The following is a 26,634-nucleotide window of genomic DNA, read 5'->3' on the forward strand; positions in this document are numbered from 1 at the left end:
ATATAGAGAAAAATGAATTTGGGAACTGCCACAAAAATACCACTGGGACTTTATGGGTGAAGAAATGAGAAGTTACTCACTGCATCGGTTAGGAATACAGAACCTATTTGCTAAATTAAGTTTTTTTATTGTTTGTTTTTTATGTGGTGTGCAATTGCATATTTCTAAGTGTGATTACAATTGCGATTAATTTAACCCTTTCATGCATAGTGGTCACTACAGTGGACAACTGTTCTCTTGTGTAGTCATGGATTTTGTTGTTTTAGTTCCATATCAGCGAACACAGTGGACGCTCACACTGCAAAAATCTAAATCTTACCAAGTGTATTTTTCTTATTTCTAGTCCAAATATCTCATCACACTTAAAATAAGACATAATCACCTAAAGAGTCACTTTTCAGTTAGATATAAGAACTTATTTTTAGACAATAGATCTGCAAAATCTGATTTCAAGTAATCTTACCAAGATAATTTTCACTTGTTCCACTGGCAGATTTTTTTTTGCTTGAATTAAGCAAAAAAAATGTTACTCTTTAGGTGATTATGTCTTATTTTAAGTGTGATGAGATATTTTGACTAGAAATGAGAAAAATACACTTGGTAAGATTTAGATTTTTGCAGTGCATGCACCATCCCATACACTGCAATTCATACCGTTACTGTAACTTTACTGTTCTTGATAAACCTGATCTGTACTAACATGTTTGAGTGAAAATCAATTGCTAGTTATTGTTATTAAACTGTAATTAACAGGGTTTTTTTTAAACATTTTATTTTGCATATTATCTCCATGAAGTGAGTAATGACTAGTATTAGTGTATGTTAAAATGTGAGAAAACATCAGATTATCTGCATTAAAAATGTTTTCATTTCATAGTTTTCACACAGTTTATCAGTAAATACGTTTCTTTGCTTCAAAAATTTAAAGCATGGCGTCCAGGTGAGTGGACATTTTTACAACTCCATGAAAAATAGGTTCATAAAAACAACTTCTATCGCATTGTTTTTTTAATGCCTCGAGGAGTAAAAACACTCAGGAAAAAAAAATCTTGATTTTTCTCTCACAATTCATGTATGAAAGGGTTAATCAGTCTGTAGTGTAGTGTTGTAATGACCTGTTTATTTTTTGTATTAATTTTCTCATATTTTTGCACCACATTTCCATATGTGAGCTGGTTTGTTCAGAGCTGTTGACAAAAATCACACAAAAATATGGCACCAACATTATTTTATTCTTTTTCCTTCATGTTTGGTGTCCTTCGTCTTTTCCTAGGGCGTGTGTAACCTCTCCCCTGTGACCTCTGAACCCGGGCCGAAGTTCTCCCTCCCCCTCCCCTTCCCTCCCCTCCCTGAGGCCAAACTGTCATCGATGGCGTTGGAGAAGCTTCTGCGTTTCGGGAAGCAGCTGCTGAGGGTGAAGGTGGTGAACTGTAACTCAGAGGATTCTCGTCTGTCCCGATGCCTCAACACATTCGACCTGGTGGCCCTGGGCGTGGGCAGCACACTGGGCGCTGGAGTGTATGTGCTCGCCGGTGCTGTGGCTCGAGTAAACTCAGGTAAGACGACCTTATTTTAAATCACAGGTGTCAAACATGTGGCCCGGGGTCCAAATCTGGCCCTCCAAAGGGTCCAGTCTGGCCCTTGGGATGAATTTGTGAAATCCAAAAATTACACTAGAATATTAACAATCCTTTTAGTTCAGGTTCCACATTCAGACCAATTCAATCTCAAGTGGGTGGGACTTGTAAAATACTATTAAAATAACAAAAATAATGACCACTCCAAATTTTTCTCTTTGTAAATGTAAATATTTTCATGTATTTACACTAAAACAAAGTATAATTTCGCAAAAAATTTAAATAACCTGAACAAATATGACCAACCTGAAATGTCTTAAGAGACGTAAGTACAATTTTAACAAGATTCTGCCTGATATTAAATGTTTGGTGTATTTTTTTATATTATAATGCAAATGTGTAAATGATAAACTGAGGAAGAATATTGTTAAATTTACTTTTATTTTTTCAGTTTGTTCATGTTATTCACATTGTTTGAAAGGATAGTTTGTAGATGTAAACCTTTTCATAGTGTAAATTAACTTTTTTCGCTCTAAAACATAGAGAAAAGTTTGGAGTTAACATTATTTCTATATTATTATGTTATTATTTTACTGGTCCGGCCCACTTCAGATCAAATTCAGCTGAATGTGACCCATAAACTAAAATGAGTTTGACACCCCTGTTTTAAATGATCAGATGTATAGAGAAGCGTATGATCCAAGCACTGACATTGTGGTCTTTTGTATTTTCCAGGGCCTGCTATTGTGCTGTCTTTTCTCATCGCTGCCTTAGCGTCAGTGTTGGCAGGTCTGTGCTATGCTGAGTTTGGAGCTCGTGTTCCTAAAACAGGCTCAGCATATTTGTACTCATATGTGACTGTAGGGGAACTATGGGCCTTCATCACTGGATGGAATCTCATCCTCTCCTATATTATTGGTGAGTGCAGTAGATTCTTTTCTGTCTGTGTTCTTTTGACTTCTTTTGTTGTTGATTAATTGTTTAGATTCATATAAATTTGAGTTTATATGAATTTAAACTGAAGTTGTACGTATACAGGGTGGGGAAGCAAAATTTACAATATTTTGAGGCAGGGATTGAAAGACAGTGTATGACCAATTAGTTTATTGAAAGTCATGAGAATTTATTTGCCACAAGAAAATTGACATAACAGAAAATGTTTTTATTCTATGTGTCCTCCTTCTTTCTCAATAACTACCTTCACACGCTTCCTGAAACTTGCGCAGGTGTTCCTCAAATATTCGGGTGACAACTTCTCCCATTCTTCTTTAATAGTATCCTCCAGACTTTCTCGTAATAGTTTTGCTCATAGTCATTCTCTTCTTTACATTATAAACAGTCTTTATGGACACTCCAACTATTTTTGAAATCTCCTTTGGTGTGACGAGTGTATTCAGCAAATCACACACTCTTTGACGTTTGCTTTCCTGATTACTCATATGGGCAAAAGTTTCTGAAAAGGTATGGATAATAGTGTTAGGTATGATTATGACATCAATATATGTTTGGTTTCAAAACAATTGACGTAGTGCCTGCTGAGAAAAAACAACTAAATGTTCATTGTAAATTTTGCTTCCCCACCCTGTATGCAGAAGAAAAGACAAAGAAAAGTTAATATTTCCATGACAACAAGTGAAATATCTTTGTTTTTTTGCTTGATTAATATCAATCAGTCAAACTTTATAACAAACTCAGGGTCCAGGTAAAAACAGACAAGACATTAAAATAATAAATGCAGATGTGCTAAAAGAAACAATAGCATTTCCTTAAATAACAAACTGTCATTTTCATTATTCAACACATCAACAATAAATCCAAGCAGGATGCAAAGGATACAATTATGAAACAACACAACAAAGAATACAAGTGGTGAGAAAAGCATATTTTTGAGTTTTCTATTGGGCAGTGCACAGCGTGGAGGTACATTACCGTCACTTATTATTCTTGGGAGTTATTATCCTGATGAAAAAGATCGGAACTTTGCGTCCACTCTAGATGACAATGGGGGTGTATTTAATGAATTGCAAATCTTCACTTCTAGATATCACTATAAACCACACACTGAGTCTAAAGGGTTCTTTTTATGGAATAAAATAAACTTTCAGATCATTTTAAATGCTGCAAAAGCCACAGGAAGGGTGACAGAGTGGTGCAGTGGATAGCACTGTCGCCTCACAGCTGGGTTTGATTCCAACCAGGGTTCTTTCTGTGTGGAGTTTGCACGTTCTACCCATGTTTGCGTGGGTTCTCTCCAGGTACTCTGGCTTCCTCCCACCATCCAAAGACATGCACTGATAGGTTAATTGATCAACCTAAAATTTCCCATTGGTGTGACTGGTTGTTCATCTCTATATGTCATAGGGAGTATAAGCTCCAGCACCCCCCGTGACCCTAGTGAGGTTAACCCTTTCATGCACGAATTATGAGAACCTTAGTCAATATTTTTTTCTTGAGCGTTTTTGTTCTGCTTTAGGCATGAAAAAAACAATGCAATTGATTTTTTTTTTTTTTTTTATGAACGTATTTTTGATGGAGTTACAAAAATGTCCACTCAGCTGGACACCATGCATTTAAGTTTTGAAGCAAAGAAATATTTATTTAAAAATCATCATCAGAAAGTGATATACTGTGTGAAAACTATGAAATAAAAGCATTTTTAATGCTGCTAATTGCTAAATTGCTACTGTTTTCTCACATTTTATCATACTCGAATATTAGGTATTACTCATTTCATGGAGATAAAATCCTTCTGAGACCCAGGAAATGGACAGTTTTAGCTTTTTTACATTAAAAAATTGTCTTGATTGGAAGCTGCATCATGCAACAGTTTTTTTCAGATACATTTTTAAAACTATTTTTATTTATTGATTTTTTTTAATGGAATGTCCATTGCAATGGACAGCATTTTTAAAGTAAAACTGTCAAATTTTGTCCCTACAAAGGACAAAATGCATTGCTGGGTCTCAGGAGGATATGCAAAAAAAAAAAAAAATTCTTAATTACAGTCTAATAAGAATTAGCAATTGATTTACACTAAAACATGTTACTGCAGATCAGGTTTATCAAGAACAGCAAAGTTACTGTAATTGTATGTATTGCAGTGTTTTGAATGATGCATAAGAGTCCTGATATGGAACTAAAACAACAAAACCCATGAATAAACAATATAACAGCTGAAGAACAACTGTCCACTGTAGTGACCAGTAACTGTAAGAACCTTAGTCAAGATTTTTTTCTTCAGTGTTTTTTATTCCTCCTTAGGCATGGAAAAAACAATATGATTTTTTTTTTCCTATGGAGTTACAAAAATATCCATGCATTTAATTTTTGAAGTAAAGAAACAAATGTTTAAAACCCAATATCAGAAAGTGATATGAAAACAATGAAATAAAAACATTTTTAATGCTGCTAATCTGATATCTTCTCACATTTTAACATATTCTAATGCTAGTAATTACTCACTTCATGGAGATAATATGCAAAAAAAACTTCTTGTCTAACAAATAACAGTTGATTTACTCTTAAACATGTTAGTGCAGATCAGGTTTATCAAGAACAGCAACGTTACAGTAATGGTCTGAAGGTCAGTGTATGGGATGGTGCGTAAGTGTCCACTGTGTTGGCTGATATGGAACTAAAACATCAAAACCCATGAATATACAAGAGAACAGCTGGAGAAGAACTGTCCAGTGTAGTGGCCTATGCATAAAAGGGTTAAGGCAGGTTGAGAAGATGAAAGAATGAATGAAAACTCACAGGAGCACTGAAATCCTATGTAGCTACAACTGACCTATACTTCAAATATAATTCAAAACACTAAATAATACAATACTCAAATATGGATTACAGGGATTTTATTCTTTACAAGTACCCATTCTGTGCAAAATTACAAGCGTAGAAAAAAGTTTTAAGGTGTTTTTGAGAAAATGTGAATCCATTGTTGTTTGATGTTTCTCTCAGGTACCTCTAGCGTGGCCCGTGCATGGAGCGCTACCTTTGATGAGTTAATAGGGAAGCACATAGAGCATTTCTGCAGACAGTACATGTCCATGAATGCACCAGGTGTATTAGCAGAATACCCTGACATGTTTGCTGTTCTCATCATAATCACCCTCACAGGTACAGCAACATCTATCTTTCAGTGTCTGTTTTGTGTTGTTTCTTTAGGAGGAAATATATTATGTCATTTTTATTTATCTGTGCACCCTATTATTTTCCCTCTTCTCCCCGTCTGTTCTTAAGGTCTGCTGGCATTTGGGGTGAAAGAGTCAGCAATGGTGAACAAGGTGTTTACTTGTATCAACATCCTAGTCTTGTTGTTCATGGTGATTTCTGGCCTCGTCAAAGGCACGTTAAAAAACTGGCAGATAGACCCTGATGAGATTCTACGTGGAAATTACACAAGTGACTCCAGCAACAAGTAAGGAAATGTACAAACACACTAGAATAATAGGTTTGAATCGTCCAGCATCTCACTATTTGTTTTATTGAAATTTTACTGAATTTTTCAGCCTTTTTTAAAAACATTCTAAATCCACCATGTTTTTTTGTTTTTGCATATATTTTTCAGATTCATACCTCCACCCAAATAACACATAACATGTAATGCTACTAGTGTATGTTTCAGGGAACAATGCCCTAAGTTAATTGTGAAAATCTACAGACTTTGCCATAAACTTGCTATTACTTATGTAACACTGGACAAAACAGAAAACAAGCCAAAAAAAAAAAAGTCTTTTCTAACTTGATCTTGACAAAATCAGGTGTTGATTCCAAATCTGTTTTCAGAATTTTTCCAGCACATCATGTGACATGTAAATGCACCAATTTCCCAATCTTATACCAATGCATCTTATTGTGGTTTTACAAACTGATAATAATAATGGATTAGATTTCTATAGTGCTTTTCAAGGCACCCAAAGTGCTTTACATTATTGATCCATTATTCATTCACTTTCACTCTGGTGGTAGTAAACTACATTTGCAGCCACAGCTGTTCTGGGGCCAGCTGACTGAAGCGTGGCTGCCAATTTTTGCCAATTTGAACCAAATGGTCCCTCTGACCACCACCGAACATTCATACATTCATTCATACACCACTGTGAGTGACATTGGAGGCAAGGCGGGTGAAGTGTCTTGCCCAAGGACACAACAGACTGACTAGGACAGAGCGGGATTCGAACTGCCAACCCTTCGCTCTACCTCCTAGGCCATGGCTGCCCCAAATTGAAGATAAAATGTGCTATATTGTGGCATTTTACTTATAGAATTGAACATCAAGCCCAGTGATGAGAGTCTGTCAGCTTGGCTCAGAATTGTTCCAGAACTTCAGACACTTCATCTTGTGCTTGTGGGCTGTGACAGTTTCCTGTTGGACCAACCAACAGTAACTGGCATCAGGTCTGGGTTGAAAAAAAAAAAAAAAAATCATCCAAACTTAGAGTGGAGGACATCCTGTAACCTATCTAGTTGATCATAATTTGAGGCTCTATTGTTGCTCAGAAATGTTTGCACCTCTTGCACAGATGAACCTCAAGCTGTTAATTCTAGAGAGCTGACATTTTAGCAAAATGCAGGATCACTAATGACTTCTCCACTTAGAGATCCAATGAAATTTATCGATTTCAGCTTTGAACTGCAATAGACTTTTCTTTCAGGTATTGAAAACCAACTGAATTTTGATCATTTGAAATTGATAGAACAAAAATGCTGGCATGATCACTTGCCAATGGCTATATATTGACCTGTGCTGGAGAAATTCTTATTTCAGATTTGGAATTGCTGCACCACATGTACAGGGGTTGGACAAAATAATGGAAACACCTTCACCTCAAGATGATAATGCCCCAATCCATACAGCTAGAATTGTTAAAGAATGGCATGAGGAACATTCTAATGAAGTTGAGCATCTCGTATGGCCGGCACAGTCCCCAGACCTCAACATTATTGAGCATTTATGGTCAGTTTTAGAGATTCAAGTAAGACGTCGATTTCCACCGCCATCGTCTGTAAAACAGTTGGAGGGTATTCTAACTGAAGAATGGCTTAAAATTCCTTTGGAAACAATTCACAAGTTGTATGAATCAATACCTCGGAGAATTGAGGCTGTAATTGCCGCAAAAGGCGGACCTACACCATATTAAATTATATTTTGTTGATTTTTTAAGGTGTTTCCATTATTTTGTCCAACCCCTGTAGTTAAGTCAAGTCAAGTAGTTTTCTCCCAGGAGCAAAATCATTGTTAACCAGTGTATTATTAAGTAGCAAGTATAATAATTTGGATGAATTAAATCTTCTATAAACACAGTGTCACCCAATAGATGCTACTTCTGCTAATTTTTTCACATTTCTTTTTATTCCCTATCAAGTTTAACAGACATCCTTCCAACCAAAGAGAGTTTAGGAGAGGGTGGCTTCATGCCGTTCGGTTTCACAGGCGTCTTGTCTGGAGCTGCTACCTGTTTCTACGCCTTTGTGGGATTTGACTGCATCGCCACCACAGGTCAGTCTGACAGGATGCTGTAGAGCAGTGGTTCTCAAATGGGGGTACGCGTACCCTGGGGGTACATGAAGGCACTCCAGGGGGTACGTGAGATTTTAAAATATATTTAAAAAGTAGCATCCATGCAAAAATCCTTTAAAAATAATTATTAAATTAATTAAATATTTCAGGAAAATATACAAGTTCATAAAAGGATTTTTATATTCAGTAGGCTATTCAGTTTCAGCATCCTTAAAACCCAGAGTCTCCCCCATACCAGAATGGTTCGACCCAACCTGTCATATGCCACCTAGCATCACCTGCCAATCACTTGAGAACACAAACAATGGAGTTGTGGTTGAAGCGTAATTCTTTTTGAGAACAGATCTTTACTATGATCCCAAAGGAGGACACTTTATGTTGATAATTATTTTTATGTGCACAAATCTTTATTTATAATTAAGTTAATTATTTTCTTTTTTCAGTTATATTGTTAAAGCACGACAGTGTGGACCCAAATGCAACGAGACTCTAGGATCAGTGGTCAAAAGGGATTTATTTAACAAAAATTTCAAAAGTACAAAAATGGATAAACAAAAAGAGAAAGCACAATGTGTTCTACATAAACCTAAAAAAAACCCAATGAACTAAAAGAGAAGTACAACGTACTCTATAAGAACTAAAAAGCCTGAGGTAGATAACACGAGGTACAAGATTCAAGTTACTTAACACTAGTTGGTCTTCACAAGATCACAGAGACGACGCACTGACAACAGACAAAGGGAGAGGGGAAGAATATATAGGGAAGGTGGGATCACAAACAGGTGTGGGCAATTACATGAGGAACACCAGGTGAAAGCAATGATGGGATTAGGGAAGACAGAGACAAGACTGACAGCGTGCAGACAAAAACAGGAAAGTGACCACCATCACCAAAATAAAACAGAAAGAGCCCAAAAACCCCTGAACTAAATCAACATAACCGTCAACGCATGACATATATCTTTTTATTTCCAAATTGTTCAAGAGAGACCACTACAAATGGAGTTCCAAAGTTGAATAAATCAGACACTGATGGCACGGCACTCTGTTTTAAGTCATTTTTGTCAACCAAAAATGCTTTGCGCTGGTTAGGGGGTACTTGGCTGACAAAAAATATTTCACAGGGGGTACATCACTGAAAAAAGGTTGAGAATCCCTGCTGTAGAGTGTAGAACATCCCTCTTCACCTCTTTGTCCCACTTCTCACATCCCGTCCACTCCTGCGCTCATGTATGTTTCTCTTTTGGAGTGGGGGTGGGGGGGAGGCTGTAATTGGATCTGCGGTCGACACATTTTCTATCCTAAGCTTGTCTAAACATCCAGGAGTATTACATAAGAGGGGCAAGGCAGAGAGAGGAAAAAAATGCAGTTTTGTGTGTTTGGCCTAAATCTGCTCTTGGAAAATCGCCAAGCACTCTGATGTATTTTAGAAGAGTAAACCACATTTCCCCCCTGTGTTTTTCACCTCCGTGCTGATGTTTACCTGTGAATGGGTTTGTGTTTTCAGTGTAGTTCAAGTTCAGGTAAGTTAATGTTAGAGTTTGGGTTTCAAAAGGCAGAAAGGTTCCAGATTTTTTCCAGCTGCCTTTCCTGTAGTCCCCCGGCATATCCCACCCCTCTATTTCCTGAATTCCTATTGGCTAACGCTGTCTTCACCATGAATGATTGCTTTAGTTTGGCTTGTAGGGGCATATCTGACACACACACCCTGACAACCTTGTCTTCTGGGAATGTACATAACATACATATACATATGCCGCTGTTGTTCTCTTAGTGCCTGCACCCTAAAATAATCTAGGCCAATAAGTAGCTGTCAGCTGTAATGAATAGTAGGGCAGAGGAAAAAACAGGAAGTGTTATACACACTCAATCATCGCAATGTAGTACAAGACGTGAGTGTTCACCAAAGTAGAACTGTTGCATAATCGCCTGCAGCTGAATAGCGAAGGGAAAATAAGCTCCTTATTCAAACTGCTGCAAAATACCATGCAAAATGGTTCTTAAATTCATCCGTTTGCCTGGTTTTCAATGTTGAATTATGCCAAAATGCCAACAGTAAATGATATGTAGACGTCAAAATCTGGTATAATCATGCTTTAATTATATTTTTTTTATCATCTCACACAGACTCTGTATCATGTAGCGGATTAAAAACATCAGATCCAGCTTGAAAATTCCCCAAGGCAGAGCATTTGTGTTCCTAAAATAAAATACAAGCATTTCTTTTAAAATGCAGCAGTTGCATCAGCCGGTAAAGAGTCCATCTTTACGCATTTCTGTGTGTCTTCTGCATCTCAGGTGAAGAGGTGAAGAACCCTCAGAGAGCCATCCCTATCGGTATCGTATCCTCTCTGCTCATCTGCTTCGTGGCGTACTTCGGTGTTTCTGCTGCCCTCACCCTCATGATGCCATACTACCTGCTGGACAGCAACAGCCCTCTGCCTGTAGCCTTCAAATATGTGGGATGGGGCGGGGCCAAGTACGCCGTGGCTGTCGGCTCTCTTTGTGCTTTGTCCACAAGGTAAACGGTCACACACACCCACACAGGACAGCGTTTACACACCTTTAAATGCAAACACAGGACACATTTGAGTGAATACAGTGTATTTGAGTGTATTTGACTTAAGAAGGCATTTGATTCCCTAGTTAAAAACAGAAAATTATCAATAATATGCCAAAGCTTTAGAGTCAACAATGTCATAGCAATAGGTATCATAACTAACATTTCCACTTTATCATATCTAAAATCACTGGGCTTATGTTACATATTTTATTGATTTATCTACTATATCAAATGTTTCTAAATTCAGAAAAATACAGTGAACACCACATTTATCACTATGTGTCCTAATATTGTTGCAGCTGTTGCATTGGAACATAATGAATATACTTTACTCAATGTTACATCTTGCAAACCTGAATTGTGCTTTTGTCATTCAAACTGACATCAAACTGCAAGTTTTAGCTATAATTTTGAGAAAGATGCACATAAGATAAAATAAGATAAGATAAGATAAGATAAGATAAGATAAGATAAGATAAGATGAGGTAAGATAAGATAAGATAAGATAAGATAAGATAAGATAAGATAAGATAAGATAAGATAAGATAAGATAAGATAAGATAAGATAAGATGAGGTAAGATGAGGTAAGATAAGATAAGATAAGGTAAGATGAGGTAAGATAAGATAAGATAAGATAAGATAAGATAAGGTAAGATGAGGTAAGATAAGATAAGATAAGATGAGGTAAGATAAGATAAGATAAGATGAGGTAAGATAAGATAAGATAAGATAAGGTAAGATGAGGTAAGATAAGATAAGATAAGTTAGAATAAGATAAGGTATGATAAGATAAGATAAGATAAAATAAGATAAGATAAGATAAGAACAAATAAGCAGTGACGAACAGGATGATAATGAATTGTAGAAATACAGAACAAAGACCAATATATAAAAGAAAAATAATATAGACAGGGAGGAGGCTTTAACCCTTCCATGCATGAGTTATGAGAACCTTAATCAAGATATTTTCCTGAGTGTTTTAATTCCTCTTTAGGCATGAAAAAAAACAATGCCATTCAAATGTTTTTTTATGAACCAATTTTTCATGGAGTTGCAAAAATGTCCACTCAGCCAGACACCATGCATTTAATTTTTGAAGCAAAGAAACATGTATTTACTGACATACTGTGTGAAAACTATGGTATCATTTTTTTTAATGCCACTGATCTGATGTTTTGTCACATTTTAATATACTCTAATACTAGTTATTACTCACTTTATGAAGATAATATGCAAAAAAACCACAACTTTTTGTTAAAAAAACCCTGTTAATTACAGTCTAATAATAATAACAAACAACTAATTTACACTCAAACATGTTAGTGCAGATCAGGTTTATCTAGAACAGCAAAATTACAGTAATGGTATGAATATCAGTGTATGGGATGATCCACTGTGTTGGCTGATATGGAACTAAAACAATAAAATCCATGAATATACAAGAGAACAGCTTTGAATAACTGTACACTGTAGTGACCACTATGCATGAAAGGGTTAATAGATAGAGTAGAAGTAATAACATATAATGTTGATATTATTTTGACATCACACCTTGTTAGGTCATAGTTAAAGTACCGCTACTTTAGATCCTTTAGATGTGTGTTTATGGCTAAATCATTGTTTGTGCATGCTGCTGTGGTTCTTACATTGCATAAATGTTTGTATTCTGTGTGATGATCCTCTTATACTGTGTGTGAGCTGGTGTGTTTGTTCATGTTTTCATGTTTCACGGTATCTCTTGAGTGTAAGTGTGGATACTGTATATCCCCCTCCACGGTAGCCTGCTGGGTGCTATGTTCCCCATACCTCGTGTCATCTGGGCTATGGCTGACGATGGGCTGCTTTTCAAGTTCATGGCTGAGATCAGCCCCCGCACCAAAACCCCGCTAACTGCAACCCTAACCTCAGGCGCAGGGGCAGGTGAGAAACTAACACGCATGTTTTCCAGCGTGAAGCTTCTTTTCATGCTGCTGGGCTGTGCCATGCTGGGTTAAAAATGCTCTAGCGTGCCAATATATTCTTAAGAAAGACAGCTCAGGCATGAAAAAAGCATCATAACCTGTCTTTAACTCATCCTTTCCAGACTTAAATGGCCAGGTTGGTATAAAAGGTGTATTTCTGGCTGTTTAAGTTTGAATTAACATGGGTCAAATGTTTGTTTCTTGACTTTGCACAACCTTTTGAGCCTTTCCTCAAACTGCATCCCAGTGTTGTTATTAGGAAATTAATACCAAACTAAAATGCATGGTTAAGTTACAAAAAAAAGGTCAAGTTTTTACATAAACAAAGAGTGAAAGCATGTGGACCACAATATTCAGTATTCAAGACGGATACGTTGCATGTTTGCACCTGCAACATCAAATATTAAGCACCAGTTCAGCATCCCCTCACACCGTTTTCAGCCCCAAACTCACTTCTTACATCTCTGTCTGTAATTTTCTCCTTCCTTTAGTGTTTCCCTTTTCTACTTTACTGACCACTTTTAATGCCTCCTTTCTGCTGTACTTTATCCAACCTCTACCTATCCCCTTTCCCAATCTGATACCCCACCCCCTTCACCAACCCAGTCTGCTGGGCTCAATGTTCCCCCTGCCCCGTATAATCTTTGCCATGGCACGGGATGGCCTGCTCTTCTCCTTCCTGGCCCGCATCAGCGAGAGGAAATCCCCCATAACATCCACGATGGCCGCTGGGGTTATGTCTGGTAAGACAAAAACAATGCAAGAATGCGACCAGGGAATTGGGGACGAGGGAGATTAAAGGGGACACAGAGAGAGGAAGAACATACACTGAGTACAAAGCTTTAGAAAGGCGGAGTTTCCCACAGTGACTTTATTGTAGAGGTGGACTTAGATGCACATTCCCTCTTACATCAAAATGGAGTACATGTTCACAGAAGAGTGGAAATTATTCAATAAAAGTGGCTTTTGTTAAAGCCATTATTGTTGAACAAATTTGGTCATTATATGCTTATATCCTCATGCTCTCAGGTCAGCAGATCAGCTGCAGCTTGTGGTTCCAAAAACTAAAAAGAACCTTCGTAGGGACCGTGCCTTTTCTGTTGTCGCCCCAAAGTTGTGGGAGCAGTTGCCCTTAGTTGTAAGACAGGCTCAGTCTCTACCTGTCTTTAAATCACGTCTAAAAACGCACTTTTTCTCATTGGCTTTTAATCAATAAGTGACATGTCTGTTTTTTGGGGTTTTTTTTTGCTGTTTTTATCAGATTTTAATTTGTCTTTGTTTTTATGATGGTTGTATTTTGTTGTTCTTAGCCCACTTTACACCCTGTGTTATCACTAGTTTTACTTACTTATTTACTTATTTAATCCCTTGTTTTATGTTTGGTGTACGGCACTTTGGCGAGCTGTGAAGTTCTTAAAGTGCATTACAAATAAAGTTGGTATGGTGTAATGTGTCAGTGTCTAGGTGTCAATCCACCTAAATGAAGAAAAACACAAATTTTTACGGGTTTATCAGAATCAGAATACTTTATTAATTGCAAGGGGAAAATATTGTATTTTACAGTTGCTCCATTGAATATAATAAAAGTAACAGGGCAAAAATGATCAGTACAACAAAAAGAAAAAAAAAAAAAAAAATAGAAATACGTATATAAAGCTCTAAATATACAAATATATGTATAGCTTGAAATATATTTGTGTGTGTGTATAATATACAAAAATAAGTGTGCAAAAATGTTGTTGTATTAAAAATTATGTGGTTATAATGAGGAAAATATACAAAATGTAATATATTATATGTAGTACTGATACTCCAAACTCTGAACAACAGGAGGAACATGCGTACTGAAACACATATGAGTACCAAAACCACCAATAAACACTATGTATCCAATGACTGTGTCACTTACTTGATAAAGTATAAGGCTCATTGTTTACACACATAGTATCATCAAATTTTCATCTTCAAACAAACATTTGTTATGCTATTTTGACAGCCAGAAAAAACTGAACATATAATCTTCACATGCTGTGTCGGCTGATAGTTTACATTATAGCTCTGTTAGCTTAGCTCTGTTTTTAGACAGAAAGCAGTCAAATGAAATGTACAAATCACCTCTGTTTTCTGCAAGGTTTGTGTTGTCAATAGCTGCAGTGAAAATCTGTTTAGAATTTTCCAAATAAGGTCAGAAGTGCCACAGTTTAGTCTGAAACGTGGCTCAACAAACAGTCAACTTAGCGAACATAATAACATGATATAATAACTTTATAGTTTCATTAATCAAACTCCATTGTTTTCATTCAGATCTGTGTCCAGTGGTGAAAACTACGCTGGTGCTCATAACTTTTATTACTTTGTTACCGTCTTTGATTCTAAAAGTTGTTTCTTAGTTGTTCTCCATGGTGCTAGTTTTTGTCACCATAGGAGACTGTCAGAATGACTCATTACTCCCTCTAGTGGTCACTTAAATCCACCAGTCCAGCAGAGTAAATAAATTCAGTCAGCAGTAGACATCTCCTCAACCAAGCTTGTAAATATCTGTCATTTACATCTATAGAAAATATGGAAAATATTATACTTGTTGTTAACTGTTGTGGCAGACAAACGTTCTTATGAGTAAACAAAAAAAACAAAGTCATCCTCTCATTTTGTCTTTTTCTCTCTCTTTTCTTTTTACTTGTTAAAGCTATCATGGCATTTCTGTTTGACCTGAAGGACCTCGTGGACCTGATGTCAATAGGGACGCTGCTGGCTTACACATTAGTGGCTGCCTGTGTCCTGGTTCTCAGGTCAGTGGAAAAAAAAATGAAATATGGGCACACGTCCAAGGATGTAGCATGTACCCAGCTGTACACCTGTTGGTAGCTGGGATAGGCTCCAGCAGACCCTGTGATCATCATAAGCGGTTCACAGAGTGGATGGAGGGATACATTTTCACATGTCTACGCAAGAATGTCGGGTGGAGAGTAGCCTGTAGGAAACGCTGATTATTAAAAATCACAGTCGACCGAATGCAACATCCACATCACATGGTATGTATCACAGCATACCATAAATAAATAAAGGTATAGAGAAGCTTTGACCGACAAATCCTATTCTTCAGACAAAAGGGGACATCTTTGTTTGTATAGATCCCAGCAAAAATCATATACACACATTTTATATTCATTCATTTTATGGATCTCTTAACCCTCTGGAGGGTCATGGGAGTAATCTATTGAGGTGCATGTCTTTGAGTGGTGGAGGAAGCCAGAGTATGCAGACACAATCCGATGCTGGAATTGTTATTATTATTTTTTATTTTATTTTTTTTTTCATGACATAGCCAATGATGCAAAATGAAGCAGCAGTGTTAGGAGAGTAAAATTATGCAGATATTATGATTTGGCCAAATATATGACCCAGGCAAATATGCTATGAGGCTACTGATATATTTTTTTTTCATATATTTTTCAATAAAAATGAAATGCATTTCCATTAAACTTACAACTCATCTCATATAGAGTTTATTTTCATAGTTCAGTGAAAATAAATATTAATTCCAAGCTCCTCTTCTCAAGTCACTCGAGTAAACATGCAACATTTTTTAAGTTATTGGACCAACCTTGCACACTATGCGTTATGATTATTACCTTCCCGTTGTCATGTTTTCTTCTGTTGTAACAACTGGTGAAACACTGCTCTGCATTCTTGCTAGAGGTGATTTCACTCTGTTCATGTCTGAGTATATGACTGACTTAAACTCCTGTTGGCTTAAATTTGATTGACCTAAGACATAAGATGGTTTGTCGTGCACTGGTGTTGTAATATGTGCCTCTTATCACTGAAGACATATCCTCTGGAGACCCAGCCATGCACTTTTTCATCTGTAGTGGACAAGAAATTCATAGATTTACTGAAAAATAAGAATGCTGCCCATTGCAAAGGACATTCCATTAAAATGTATCCGAAAAAACTGTTGCATTATACTGTTTGCAATTATTTAACCCAGTACTACTTTTGTGGCAGTTCCCAAATTAATTTTTCTCTGTATTCAACCTTTCTTACATGATTTATCACTATTCATTACAATATTATTGTCTGTATTTTGTATTTTTCACTGTAAATCCTATACTTTCCTATATTTAATTTACGATATTTAACAGTTATTTGAGTTAATTCAAAGGTTATTATATCAAAACAGAGAAAACTGAAGAAAAAGCTACTTTTTCAGCAAAAATATTAACAACATATATAACAAGTGTGTCCATTCACTACACTGGTCAACAACAAATTTATTGTTTAAGTTTTTTGAGCTGATTTAGGATAATTTTGGTGTGCTGAATCCAAAAATCACATTAATTTTGCTCAATCAGGTCAACTTTCTGAACTATGCTACATATTGGCTTTTTAACATTTTTGCTTACATTTATGGGCATTTTCACATCATATGATACAAAATTCTTTCATATTTCTTGCAATAAACGAGTTCTGAAGATTTTACTTTTGCCAATTTATGATTAATGGTTTTTTTTAATATAACAGGTGAATAAAATGGCTTCGACTAGAAGATCTTGCAAAAATAAGCCTGATGTATTCTGCCACATCTGCGGTGAATACACCATTGTACCTAACAGGTACAATGGTGAAATGATTTTTTTTCTCTTAAAACCTATTTTGGGTGAGAACTATCTAAAAAATCAACTGATAAAGTCACAAAAATGTAATCAATTTTGTGAGAAGATCAAATTTTTCAAAATCAAATTAGCAAAAAAAAACCTGACCTGATTGAGAAAAACAGATGTCATTTTTGGATTTAGCGGTGCAAAATGGTCCTAATTCAGTTGAAAAAACCTAGACAACTTGCAAAAAACATTTTTTTGTGCCCCAGTGCTATCATTGATCCAACTTCATGGGTTTTGCTGCTGAATCAATGTAGTAGTAGTAGTAGTAGTAGTAGTAGTTTTATTTCGAGCACATAGAATCATCAGATAACAAAGAATCATACAACATGGTCAAAAAATGAATAAAATAAAATAAAAATTAAATTAAATTTAAAAAATTTCTGCGCTCAAAAAGGAGTGGGCAGAAGTATAACTTACCGACTCCCACCCCCTTTTTACAAACTAATAATCAAACTAGATCCGAAGATAGACGGTAGAAGATGACAGTGTTTCTACGTTCACTACGAAACCTATGAAGATGACAAACTGCATGTTACACCAATTATTTACATGGATTGATAGGATTAGTGGATGAACAGGTATTAAACAGCTTACACCAGTTGATGCTTTTGGTCACCAGAGGATGTTTAGATCTTTATGGATTAATATAAAAATGCCAAAACTTTTACTTTCCTGGGTCTCAAGAGGATACGGACTTATCCTAACATTGAGAAAACTGGTAAATTAAATTGGAAATGGGAAGTTGTTGGCATCCAGCTTAGTTTGTATGACTTGTTTTGTGTCAGGTACCAGCCTGAGCAGCCCAGTGTGGTGTATCAGATGGCCAGTACTCAGGAGGAGGCGGAGCTTAGTGACGGCATCAGTGTCCCCAGTATGGGCATCTTGCCTGGCGTGGAGGAGAGGCTTAGTTTCAAAACCGTCCTGTTTCCAGACAACTCTGAGCCGTCAACGCTGTCGGGATTCACCGTTAACATCTGCGCCTCCGTCTTGGGTAGGTGATCGTATCAGACGCTGAGAATGTGATAGTGAAGAAGTGAAAAGCTGACAAGTAAAATGAAACCTGAATCTACACATGCCTGGAGTCATAACAAAGCGGTGTTGAAATTAAAGCTGTGTGACACTTCATGTGAAAATCTCCTATCACTATAAATGTCCATGTCTTTGATGCCTTTCTGCAGGTTTGCTGATTCTAGTGTTCAGTGTACTGGCAGTGCAGGGTGGTAAGGCTGTGTGGAATATCATAACCCTCACTGTCATCTTCATGGTGTGTCTCCTCCTTATCTTTGTCATCTGGAGACAACCAGAGAGCAAGACAAAACTGTCCTTCAAGGTTTGTTGTTGAGAAAAGTCACTCTGAATAAGTTTTAAAGTGTAGTTATTAAGGATATTTCTACCCTGCATCTAAAACAATGCTCTCCTCTTCCATTAAACTCACTCTTTAGGTTCCTCTCCTTCCCTTCATCCCAGTCATAAGCATGTTTGTCAATGTCTACCTGATGATGCAGCTGGACAAGGGAACCTGGGTACGGTTTTCAGTCTGGATGGCTATTGGTAGGTATCCTAAAAATCCTTTTTTTTTAACAGAATTTAACCCATAAAAATATAGTGCTACTTTTGTAGCAGTTCCCAAATGAATGTTTCTCTCTATTTAACTTTTCTTATGTGATTTATTACCATTTATTGTAATATTATCCTGTGTATTTGGCATTTTTTCAATAAAAATCAGGTATTTTTCCATATTTCATTTACTGATCATGTAGATTTTCATAAAAGCTCAGATTAAAGTTCAATGTTACAATATCAGAAACAGAAAAATGAAGAAAATGTAACTTTTTCAACAAAGTACATCATTAACTGAACATAAACCAAGTGTCTTCATGCACTGTCTTTTATCAAACTCCATGGGTTTTACTGGTGAATCAATGTTGTAGAAGATGACAGTGTTTCCACATTCACTACGGAGCCTCTGTACGTCCAAATGGGTCATATCTGATGACCATGAAAAGATGACAAACTGTATTTTACACCACTTATTCACATGTATTGATAGGATTAATGGATCAATAGGTATTAAACAGTTCAGATCAGAAGATGATAAATATCAAGAACTGATTCTTGTGAGGTACAGTAGTTAATAATGACAGTGAGGGCTGTTTGTTTATGGATGTTGTATAGATAAATATACTGTAATTATTGAAGGAAACTGTTGAATTGTTGAGTCTGTTTGTATGACTGTACTGTCATGATCATATTGTTGTGTATAATACAGTTACTGCATTATGTATTAGTTGTGGTTGAATGCTAAAATTAGGAAAAATGTATTGTTTGATTCTCGTATTAAGTTAGTGAAAAAGGTGTAAAAGCACTTGACCTTTTCGACCATGCAAAATTCAGACATGCATGTACTTGAAAATAGATTCTGTTCATTTAAATGTTATTTTGTTTTTGTCTTATTTTGCTTTGTTTTGGTTTATTTTCTTTGTCATGTTCAAAATAAATAAATAAATACAACAGACAGACAGACAGACAGACAGACAGACAGACAGACAGACAGACAGACAGACAGACAGACAGACAGATAGATAGATAGATAGATAGATAGATAGATAGATAGATAGATAGATAGATAGATAGATAGATAGATAGATAGATAAACAAACAAATAAATAAATACAATAGACAGACAGACAGATAAATAAACGAATGAATGAATGAATGGTTTTGGTCACCAGCGGCTGCTTGGGCCTTTATGGGTTAACAGACATTTTCCTGTTAGAACTTGTATGTAACTGGCACAACTGACTGGAAGCCTACAATGTCATTTAATTTTCTAATAATAAATGATGATCTTGCCTCTGTTTTGTAGGTATGGTGATCTACTTTTGCTACGGTATTCATCATAGTAATGAAGGACTCATGAACAGATCCACTCCAGATGCAGAGATGGAGATCTTCAAGCCTGATCATGAATTAGAGTCCATGTCAACAGAAAAAGAAGCCTTCCTTCACAGCGGCACTGAACTCCTGGAGGACGATGAGTGAGAGTTTTGACAAACCACTGGAAAATTCTGCATACAGTTTAAAGTTCCCTGGCCCAGTCTGTCACTAAAGTATTTTTGACATGACAATTTCCAGTCTGTCACTCAATACGCCCTGTAGGGAGTTGAAAGAACATTGAATAACTCTGACCTAAAAATCACAAAATTGTGACTGGAGTCTCTCATTTTCTGGGTTGAATGTAGTGAAACATGCAAGAAAAAAAAAAAAAAAAAACCTGAGTTGTAACAAATGAAATGTTCCATTGTTCTAGTTTTAAAATGAGCCTATCGCTTGGCTTTAGACAGCACGGTCTCAGGGGGAAAACACCAAACATATCAGAGACACCATTTGGTTGTCTTGCTGAATTTTATATTTTGGGTGACATAGCTAGTTCAAGGCCTGCGTTCACATGTTATATCAGCTTCACTTGCCAAAATGCACAACAGTAGCAGTGCAGTACTTTCTGGATTAACCCTCTGGCCTTAGTACATTTTGTCTTCCTTTGTGTTTAAACATAGTGAATAACATATACAATCATTCTCATTCAGCACAGAACCTGCTCAGTGTTAAACACAAACAGGTGTTAATAGCTGCAAGTAAAGCTCTAATGGCAAACACATGAAAACCTGCCAACTCTTATGTAATGTAACTCATGTCGAAATACAGCTCTCACACTCCTGCCAAGTGGGAGCTTGCACAATGTACTGCAACACCCTGTGGCTGTCGGTGATATAAATGACCCGGGTTCACAAGCAGAGGACGGCGGTCTGTCCATTGGCTGTGCATGTAACTGGGAGGAAGAGCTGAAGCTTATAGTTTCCATAGACATGACAATTAGCCTAATAAGAACTCTTCAAATCCCTGTACTTGTATGTTAATGCAGGCTTATGTCTTAACACAGGGGTGTCAAACTCATTTTCTTCCGGGGGCCACATTCAACCCAATTTAATCTGAAGTGGGCTGTACCAGTAAAATAATAACATGATAGGCAATAAATAATGAAAACTCCAAATTGTTTTAGTGCAAAAAATAACATTTAGTTATGCCAATATTTACATTTACAAACTATCCAAACAAAAAGCATGTGAATAATCTGAAAAAAAAAGAATTTTTCAAAGAAATATAAGTACAATTTTATCAATATTCTGCCTCAACTTATCAAATATACATATGCATTACATATTCAATCTACAAAACATTCAGTAACAGGCAGAATATTGTTAAAATTGCACTTAATTTACTTCTAGGTTAGTAACATTTTATTGTTAAAGGATAGATTGTAAATATTGTCATAATTTAATGTATTTTGCTCTAAATCAAAGAGAAAAAAAATGGTGTTGTCATTATTTATATGTTATTATAATATTATTTTTTAGTTTCGTGCCCTAACTTGCACTTTGCAAATTCATCCCACGGGCCGGATTGGAACCTTTGGTGAGCCAGTTTTGGCCCCCGGGCCGCATGTTTGACACCTGTGTCTTAACAGAACAGAGAGGTAAATATACAGAAGTGACTACAACACAGGATGGGGAAGCTGCAAAAACCACATATTAAATGTATACATAAAGTTTCACGTCATCTGCATCAAAAACAGTGATATACAGATCATATGTCCTCTTCACTAGAATTCTGGTGGTTGTAAGTACGTACTGTGTTTGATATATTTTATACTGTGACATTATTCTAGTTTATTGGTTTTATTCTAGTCTTGCAAAAATAATTTGGAGTCCATGTACTAGTTTTATTTCAGACATTTAAATCGTATCAGATGGAGTTGATGAAGACTAAAACATGTTGGAAACCCACAGGAGATTATCAGATGATACATGTTGTTCATCAGGTGAAGCCCCTCACAGTTATGGGATGTCAGGTTCATGCAATAGTAGATGATAGTGAATTTTCACAGTGCTGGCTGCTGTGTCTCTTTGCATTTGTAGCTTGGAACATTTGGTTTCTCTTTGTAAAAAAACACATGCAGACATTTTCTTTTATTAGTGAATTTAAGTTTGTTTTTTTTTTGTCTTTGTCCTTGACTTTTCCTTGCATTTAGTTTATTTCAATATTTTTATTACCTGCTTGTGAAACAAGGCCATTTCCATTGTGTTTTTCAGTTTCGGGGTCTGATTAATCTTAGATTCATAACCTAATCTAATTATAAACTAACAATCAGGGGCACATCAGAGACCCAGTAATGGATTTACACAAGAGACCTTAAATAAGTAATGATTGGAATTGAGATGGAGAGGGCACAGATGTCTTGGTCTTAGCTCTTGGCTTTTAGTTTTATGAGTCAAGCTGCAAAAACACAGTTCTCTTTGTTTTTTTTTTTTGTTTTTTTTTTATTCATCTCCTCTGAAGCCAATTAAATGATTTTACATGTTGAGTTGTATTAGTAAAAATACATTTATGGGGAAAAAATTGTTGTCGACTTCATATCATAATAATTACATAACAAACATAATATTTCACATACAGAACATTTAGATCATCCATGTTTATATCAGTCATGTATAATCAAAATGATGTATATAAGATAATGTTTATATTTCTTTCAGTAAATTATTTGTAAATTGGAGATAGGCTTTTTTTAAATGCCTGTACCTTTTTGTGAACTGTATGTAATCTCCTCTGTGTTTTGGGTTTTGGGATGAGTTTATGTTTTCTCGTGAGCATCTGACATTGTGTCGCTGATATTGTGTTAACATGATCAGTGTATCCTCAGGGTTGGCAAAATCACTGCCTTCACCTTCTTTTGTCATGTGACTTTAACCATTATGGCTTCACTAGAAAGATAAGGGCTTTTTATCAAAGTAGAAATGTGACTTAATGGCGTGACTGACGACATAAACAAGTACTTGGAGCTCAGAGTAATTCATCAGTAATGTAATAGTAATCTGTGAAATCACATTAGGCTGCAGATCTGTAGGGTTCACGTTCATCAATGATTAGTTGTTTACATAGAGTTTGTCCGAGTCAATTGAATAGATAAAACCAATAAGATTCAGCAAATTGATCTCTATTCCCAAATCTTCTCTCATTAGAAGTGAATGCAGTATGTGTTCAGTGTGTGAAATATAGCTTATTTAGGTTTTCCAAGCACATTAATACAGTTCTATGTTGATTTTACATCCTCTGACGTGATGAGTACTTGTAAATATCAAAGTCACGCCTAATCTCAGTGTTTTCAACTGAAATCTGTATGTATATACACATATATAAAAGCTTGGTATAGTATTATTGCAATGTGAATTTTCTTTTCTCTGTCCTCAGATGCTGCTTTTAGACTCTCCTGACCTTAGCTTTGTTCTATATATAACTTGTGTCACATTTTTTCAGCTGATATTTTCAAGTGTTGACGACTGATTTGTTCACGTCATTCTACGTTGACCAGAGTACTTATACAGAGGTTTTTTTTTGTTGTTGTTGTTTTTTTAATTTCTCCCACATTTTTGGAGTTCACTGTTGTTTCACTAGTACTTTTATCAGGTGCTGTTAAAAGTTTTTTTAGATCTTTGAATTTAGCAGTGATGTTTTACGATTCCTTCACACAATAATACAACCAAGTTTATTTTTTTCTACCGACAGCAGTTTTATTTTTACTGCTCATATATTGGGATGGGGAGCATAAACAGATGTGAGACTAAGGTTAAGATACTAAGAAAGAGTTTTTATCATAAAAGTCACTGTGTTGGATTTTTTTTTTTTTAACCTCCTTTTTCAATTCAATTAAACTTTATTTATGAAGCATATTTCATGCACAAAGCAGACTCAATGCGCTTCACAACAGGTATATAATATATCTACAGTCAATCATAAAAAAGAGAGCACAAGTGCAAGTAAACAATCAAACATACACGCACTTAAACTCACACATGCCCACATACTCACACAACCACACATAGAATAGAATAGATTCTTATTGTCACTGTCACAGGAACAATGAAAATCAAAATACCTTTGTGCAAAAGGACCTGTATAAGAAAAATAATATAAAATAAAAAAAAATATCACTGAGTATTAAAGAAAAAGTAAGACTTTGCAAAGGCTTCAGAATAAAATATTAATACACATGTGCTACTAAAGTAATGCTAGAACTTCTGAGATGAACAAAATACACAAAATACACACACACCTCAACAGAACGCTGTCGAAAAAGATATGTATTTAATCTGTTTTTAAAAATGGCTTTTGGTCATTTATCAGGAATGACATAAAAGGAGACACATTTTGGCTCTTTTTTTTTTTTTTACAGCTAAAACATGCTTTTATTGGTTCCACAATCCTTTACAAATGATATAAATCCAGGTTTGACATGAACATGGAACATAAACCATTCTCTTATGTAAAGTGGAGCAGCCTTAAAGGGTTCACCTCTGTCCTTTTTTGCTCTTAAATATTTTTTGTTTCAGTCTTTGTAAGTTCCACAAATTAAATAAGCTTGTCAAAACAGTTCAGATGGGTGAACTACAGTTACAGAAAAAAAAATATTAGACCAACCTTGTTTTCTTCAATTTCTTGTTCATTTTAATGCCAGGTACAACTAAAGGTACATTTGTTTGGACAAATATAATGATAACAACAAAAATAGCTCAAAAGAGTTGAATTTCAGAGCTGATATTTAGCCATTTTCCATGTTTTCTTGATAATAACCAAAATCACTTAAGTTCTTACATGGCATTGTACTGTCAAAAACAGTCCTTTTAGGCATTCCATGTTTTCTTTTCTGTCTGTTTTAGTCACATGATACACACAGGAGTTAGTACTTGATTGCATAACCATTGTTTTTGATGACTTTTGATGGTCTAATAATTTTTTCTGCAACTGCACTGCAAAAATCAAAATCTTACCAAGTGTATTTTTCTCATTTCTAGTCAAAATATCTCATCACACTTAAAATAAGACAAAATCATTTAAAGAGTAACTTTTCAATGAGATATAAGAACTTATTTTTAGACAATAGATCTTGAAAATCTTAGAGATAATTTTCACTTGTTCCATTGGCAGATTGTTTTTTTGGCTTGAATTGAGAAAAAAAAAAAAAAAAATCTGATATTAACCCTTTCATGCATGAATTATTAGAACTTTAATCAAGATTTTTTTTCCTGAGTGTTTTTTATTTCTTTTTAGGTATGAAAAAAGCAATGTGATTGAATTATTTATTTTTTTATGAACCTGTTTTTCATGGGGTTACAAAATGCAGGACACCATGCATTTACTGACATACTGTGTGAAAACTGCGAAATACATTTTTTTTAATGCTGTTAATCTGTTCTCACATTTTAACATTCTATAACCTCTTGAGACCCAGCAATGCATTTTTGTCCTCTGTAGGGGACAAGAGTTTTACAGCTTTAAAAAAAAAAAAAAAAAAAATGCTGTCCACTCCAAAGGACATTCCATATTAAAAAAAAAAAAAATCTATCTGAAAAAACTGTTGCATCATACTATTTCCAAGCAATACAATTATTAAATGTAAAAAAGCTAAAAGTTTTCCTTTTCTGGGTCTCTAGTTATTACTCAGATATGCCCAAAAAAATATTGTCAAAAAACCCCTGTTAATTACAGTCTAATAACCATTAGCAACTGATTTACACTTAAATATGTTACTGCAGATCAGGTTGATCAAGAGCAGTAATGGTATGAATTGCATTGTATGGGATGGTGCATAATCGTCCACTGTGTTGGTTGATATGCAAGTAAAACCACAAAATCCATGAATATACAAGAGAACAGCTTTGAATAGCTGTCCACTGTAGTGACCACTATGCATGAAAGGGTTAAACAAAAAAATCTGCCAGTGGAACAAGTGAAAATGATTTTGGCAAGATTTCTTGAAATAAGATTTGTCTGCAAATAAGTTCTTATATCTCACTTAGAAGTTACTCTTTAGGTGGTTCTGTCTTATTTTAAGTGTGATGAGCAGGGCTGTAGCACCAAATTCTGGGCCCATACACAAAAAGTCCTGATGGGCCCCCCACAACCCCCCCCCCCCCCCCCCCCCCCCCCCCCCCCCACACACACACACACACACACACACACACACACACACAAACACACGCACACACACGTCCACCCATCTGCCAAGGGCCCTACCCACCAACACAATGGCTATATCACAGGGCTAACATTATGATTTAACCATAATTCGCAAGTCTGCTTAAGCTACTGTATAAGAAAACACAACCATGCAAGACTGTATTTACCCATTATATTTCCTGAGTGAACAAGAATGGGCCAAATTTTTCAATAGCCTATAATAATATTTCATAAAAGGTAACCAAACAAAACATGATTCAATTGTCATTT

General features: G+C 35.7%; 1 protein-coding gene across 4 annotated transcripts in view; it reads left to right on the top strand.

Annotated features, from left to right (window-relative positions):
* Positions 1 to 20,628, top strand: part of slc7a1a (solute carrier family 7 member 1a) — a 41,795-nt gene extending 21,167 nt beyond the window's left edge. For 3 of the 4 annotated variants that reach the window (XM_030155026.1, XM_030155028.1, XM_030155029.1), the window contains exons 2-13: positions 1,274 to 1,556; positions 2,313 to 2,495; positions 5,538 to 5,696; positions 5,820 to 5,997; positions 7,946 to 8,079; positions 10,399 to 10,621; positions 12,445 to 12,584; positions 15,312 to 15,414; positions 18,075 to 18,280; positions 18,468 to 18,619; positions 18,732 to 18,840; positions 20,156 to 20,628. In XM_030155026.1, the coding sequence (XP_030010886.1) occupies positions 1,274 to 1,556; positions 2,313 to 2,495; positions 5,538 to 5,696; positions 5,820 to 5,997; positions 7,946 to 8,079; positions 10,399 to 10,621; positions 12,445 to 12,584; positions 15,312 to 15,414; positions 18,075 to 18,280; positions 18,468 to 18,619; positions 18,732 to 18,840; positions 20,156 to 20,331 (2,046 nt within the window). In that variant the 3' untranslated portion in view covers positions 20,332 to 20,628. Of the gene's footprint in view, positions 1 to 1,273; positions 1,557 to 2,312; positions 2,496 to 5,537; positions 5,697 to 5,819; positions 5,998 to 7,945; positions 8,080 to 10,398; positions 10,622 to 12,444; positions 12,585 to 13,231; positions 13,369 to 15,311; positions 15,415 to 18,074; positions 18,281 to 18,467; positions 18,620 to 18,731; positions 18,841 to 20,155 lie in introns of all 4 variants that reach the window. The other variant, XM_030155027.1, reaches the window with a different exon arrangement.
* The last annotated feature ends 6,006 nt before the right edge of the window (positions 20,629 to 26,634 follow it).

Source organism: Sphaeramia orbicularis, chromosome 14 (genome assembly GCF_902148855.1).
Source record: "Sphaeramia orbicularis chromosome 14, fSphaOr1.1, whole genome shotgun sequence".
Taxonomy (NCBI): domain Eukaryota; kingdom Metazoa; phylum Chordata; class Actinopteri; order Kurtiformes; family Apogonidae; genus Sphaeramia; species Sphaeramia orbicularis.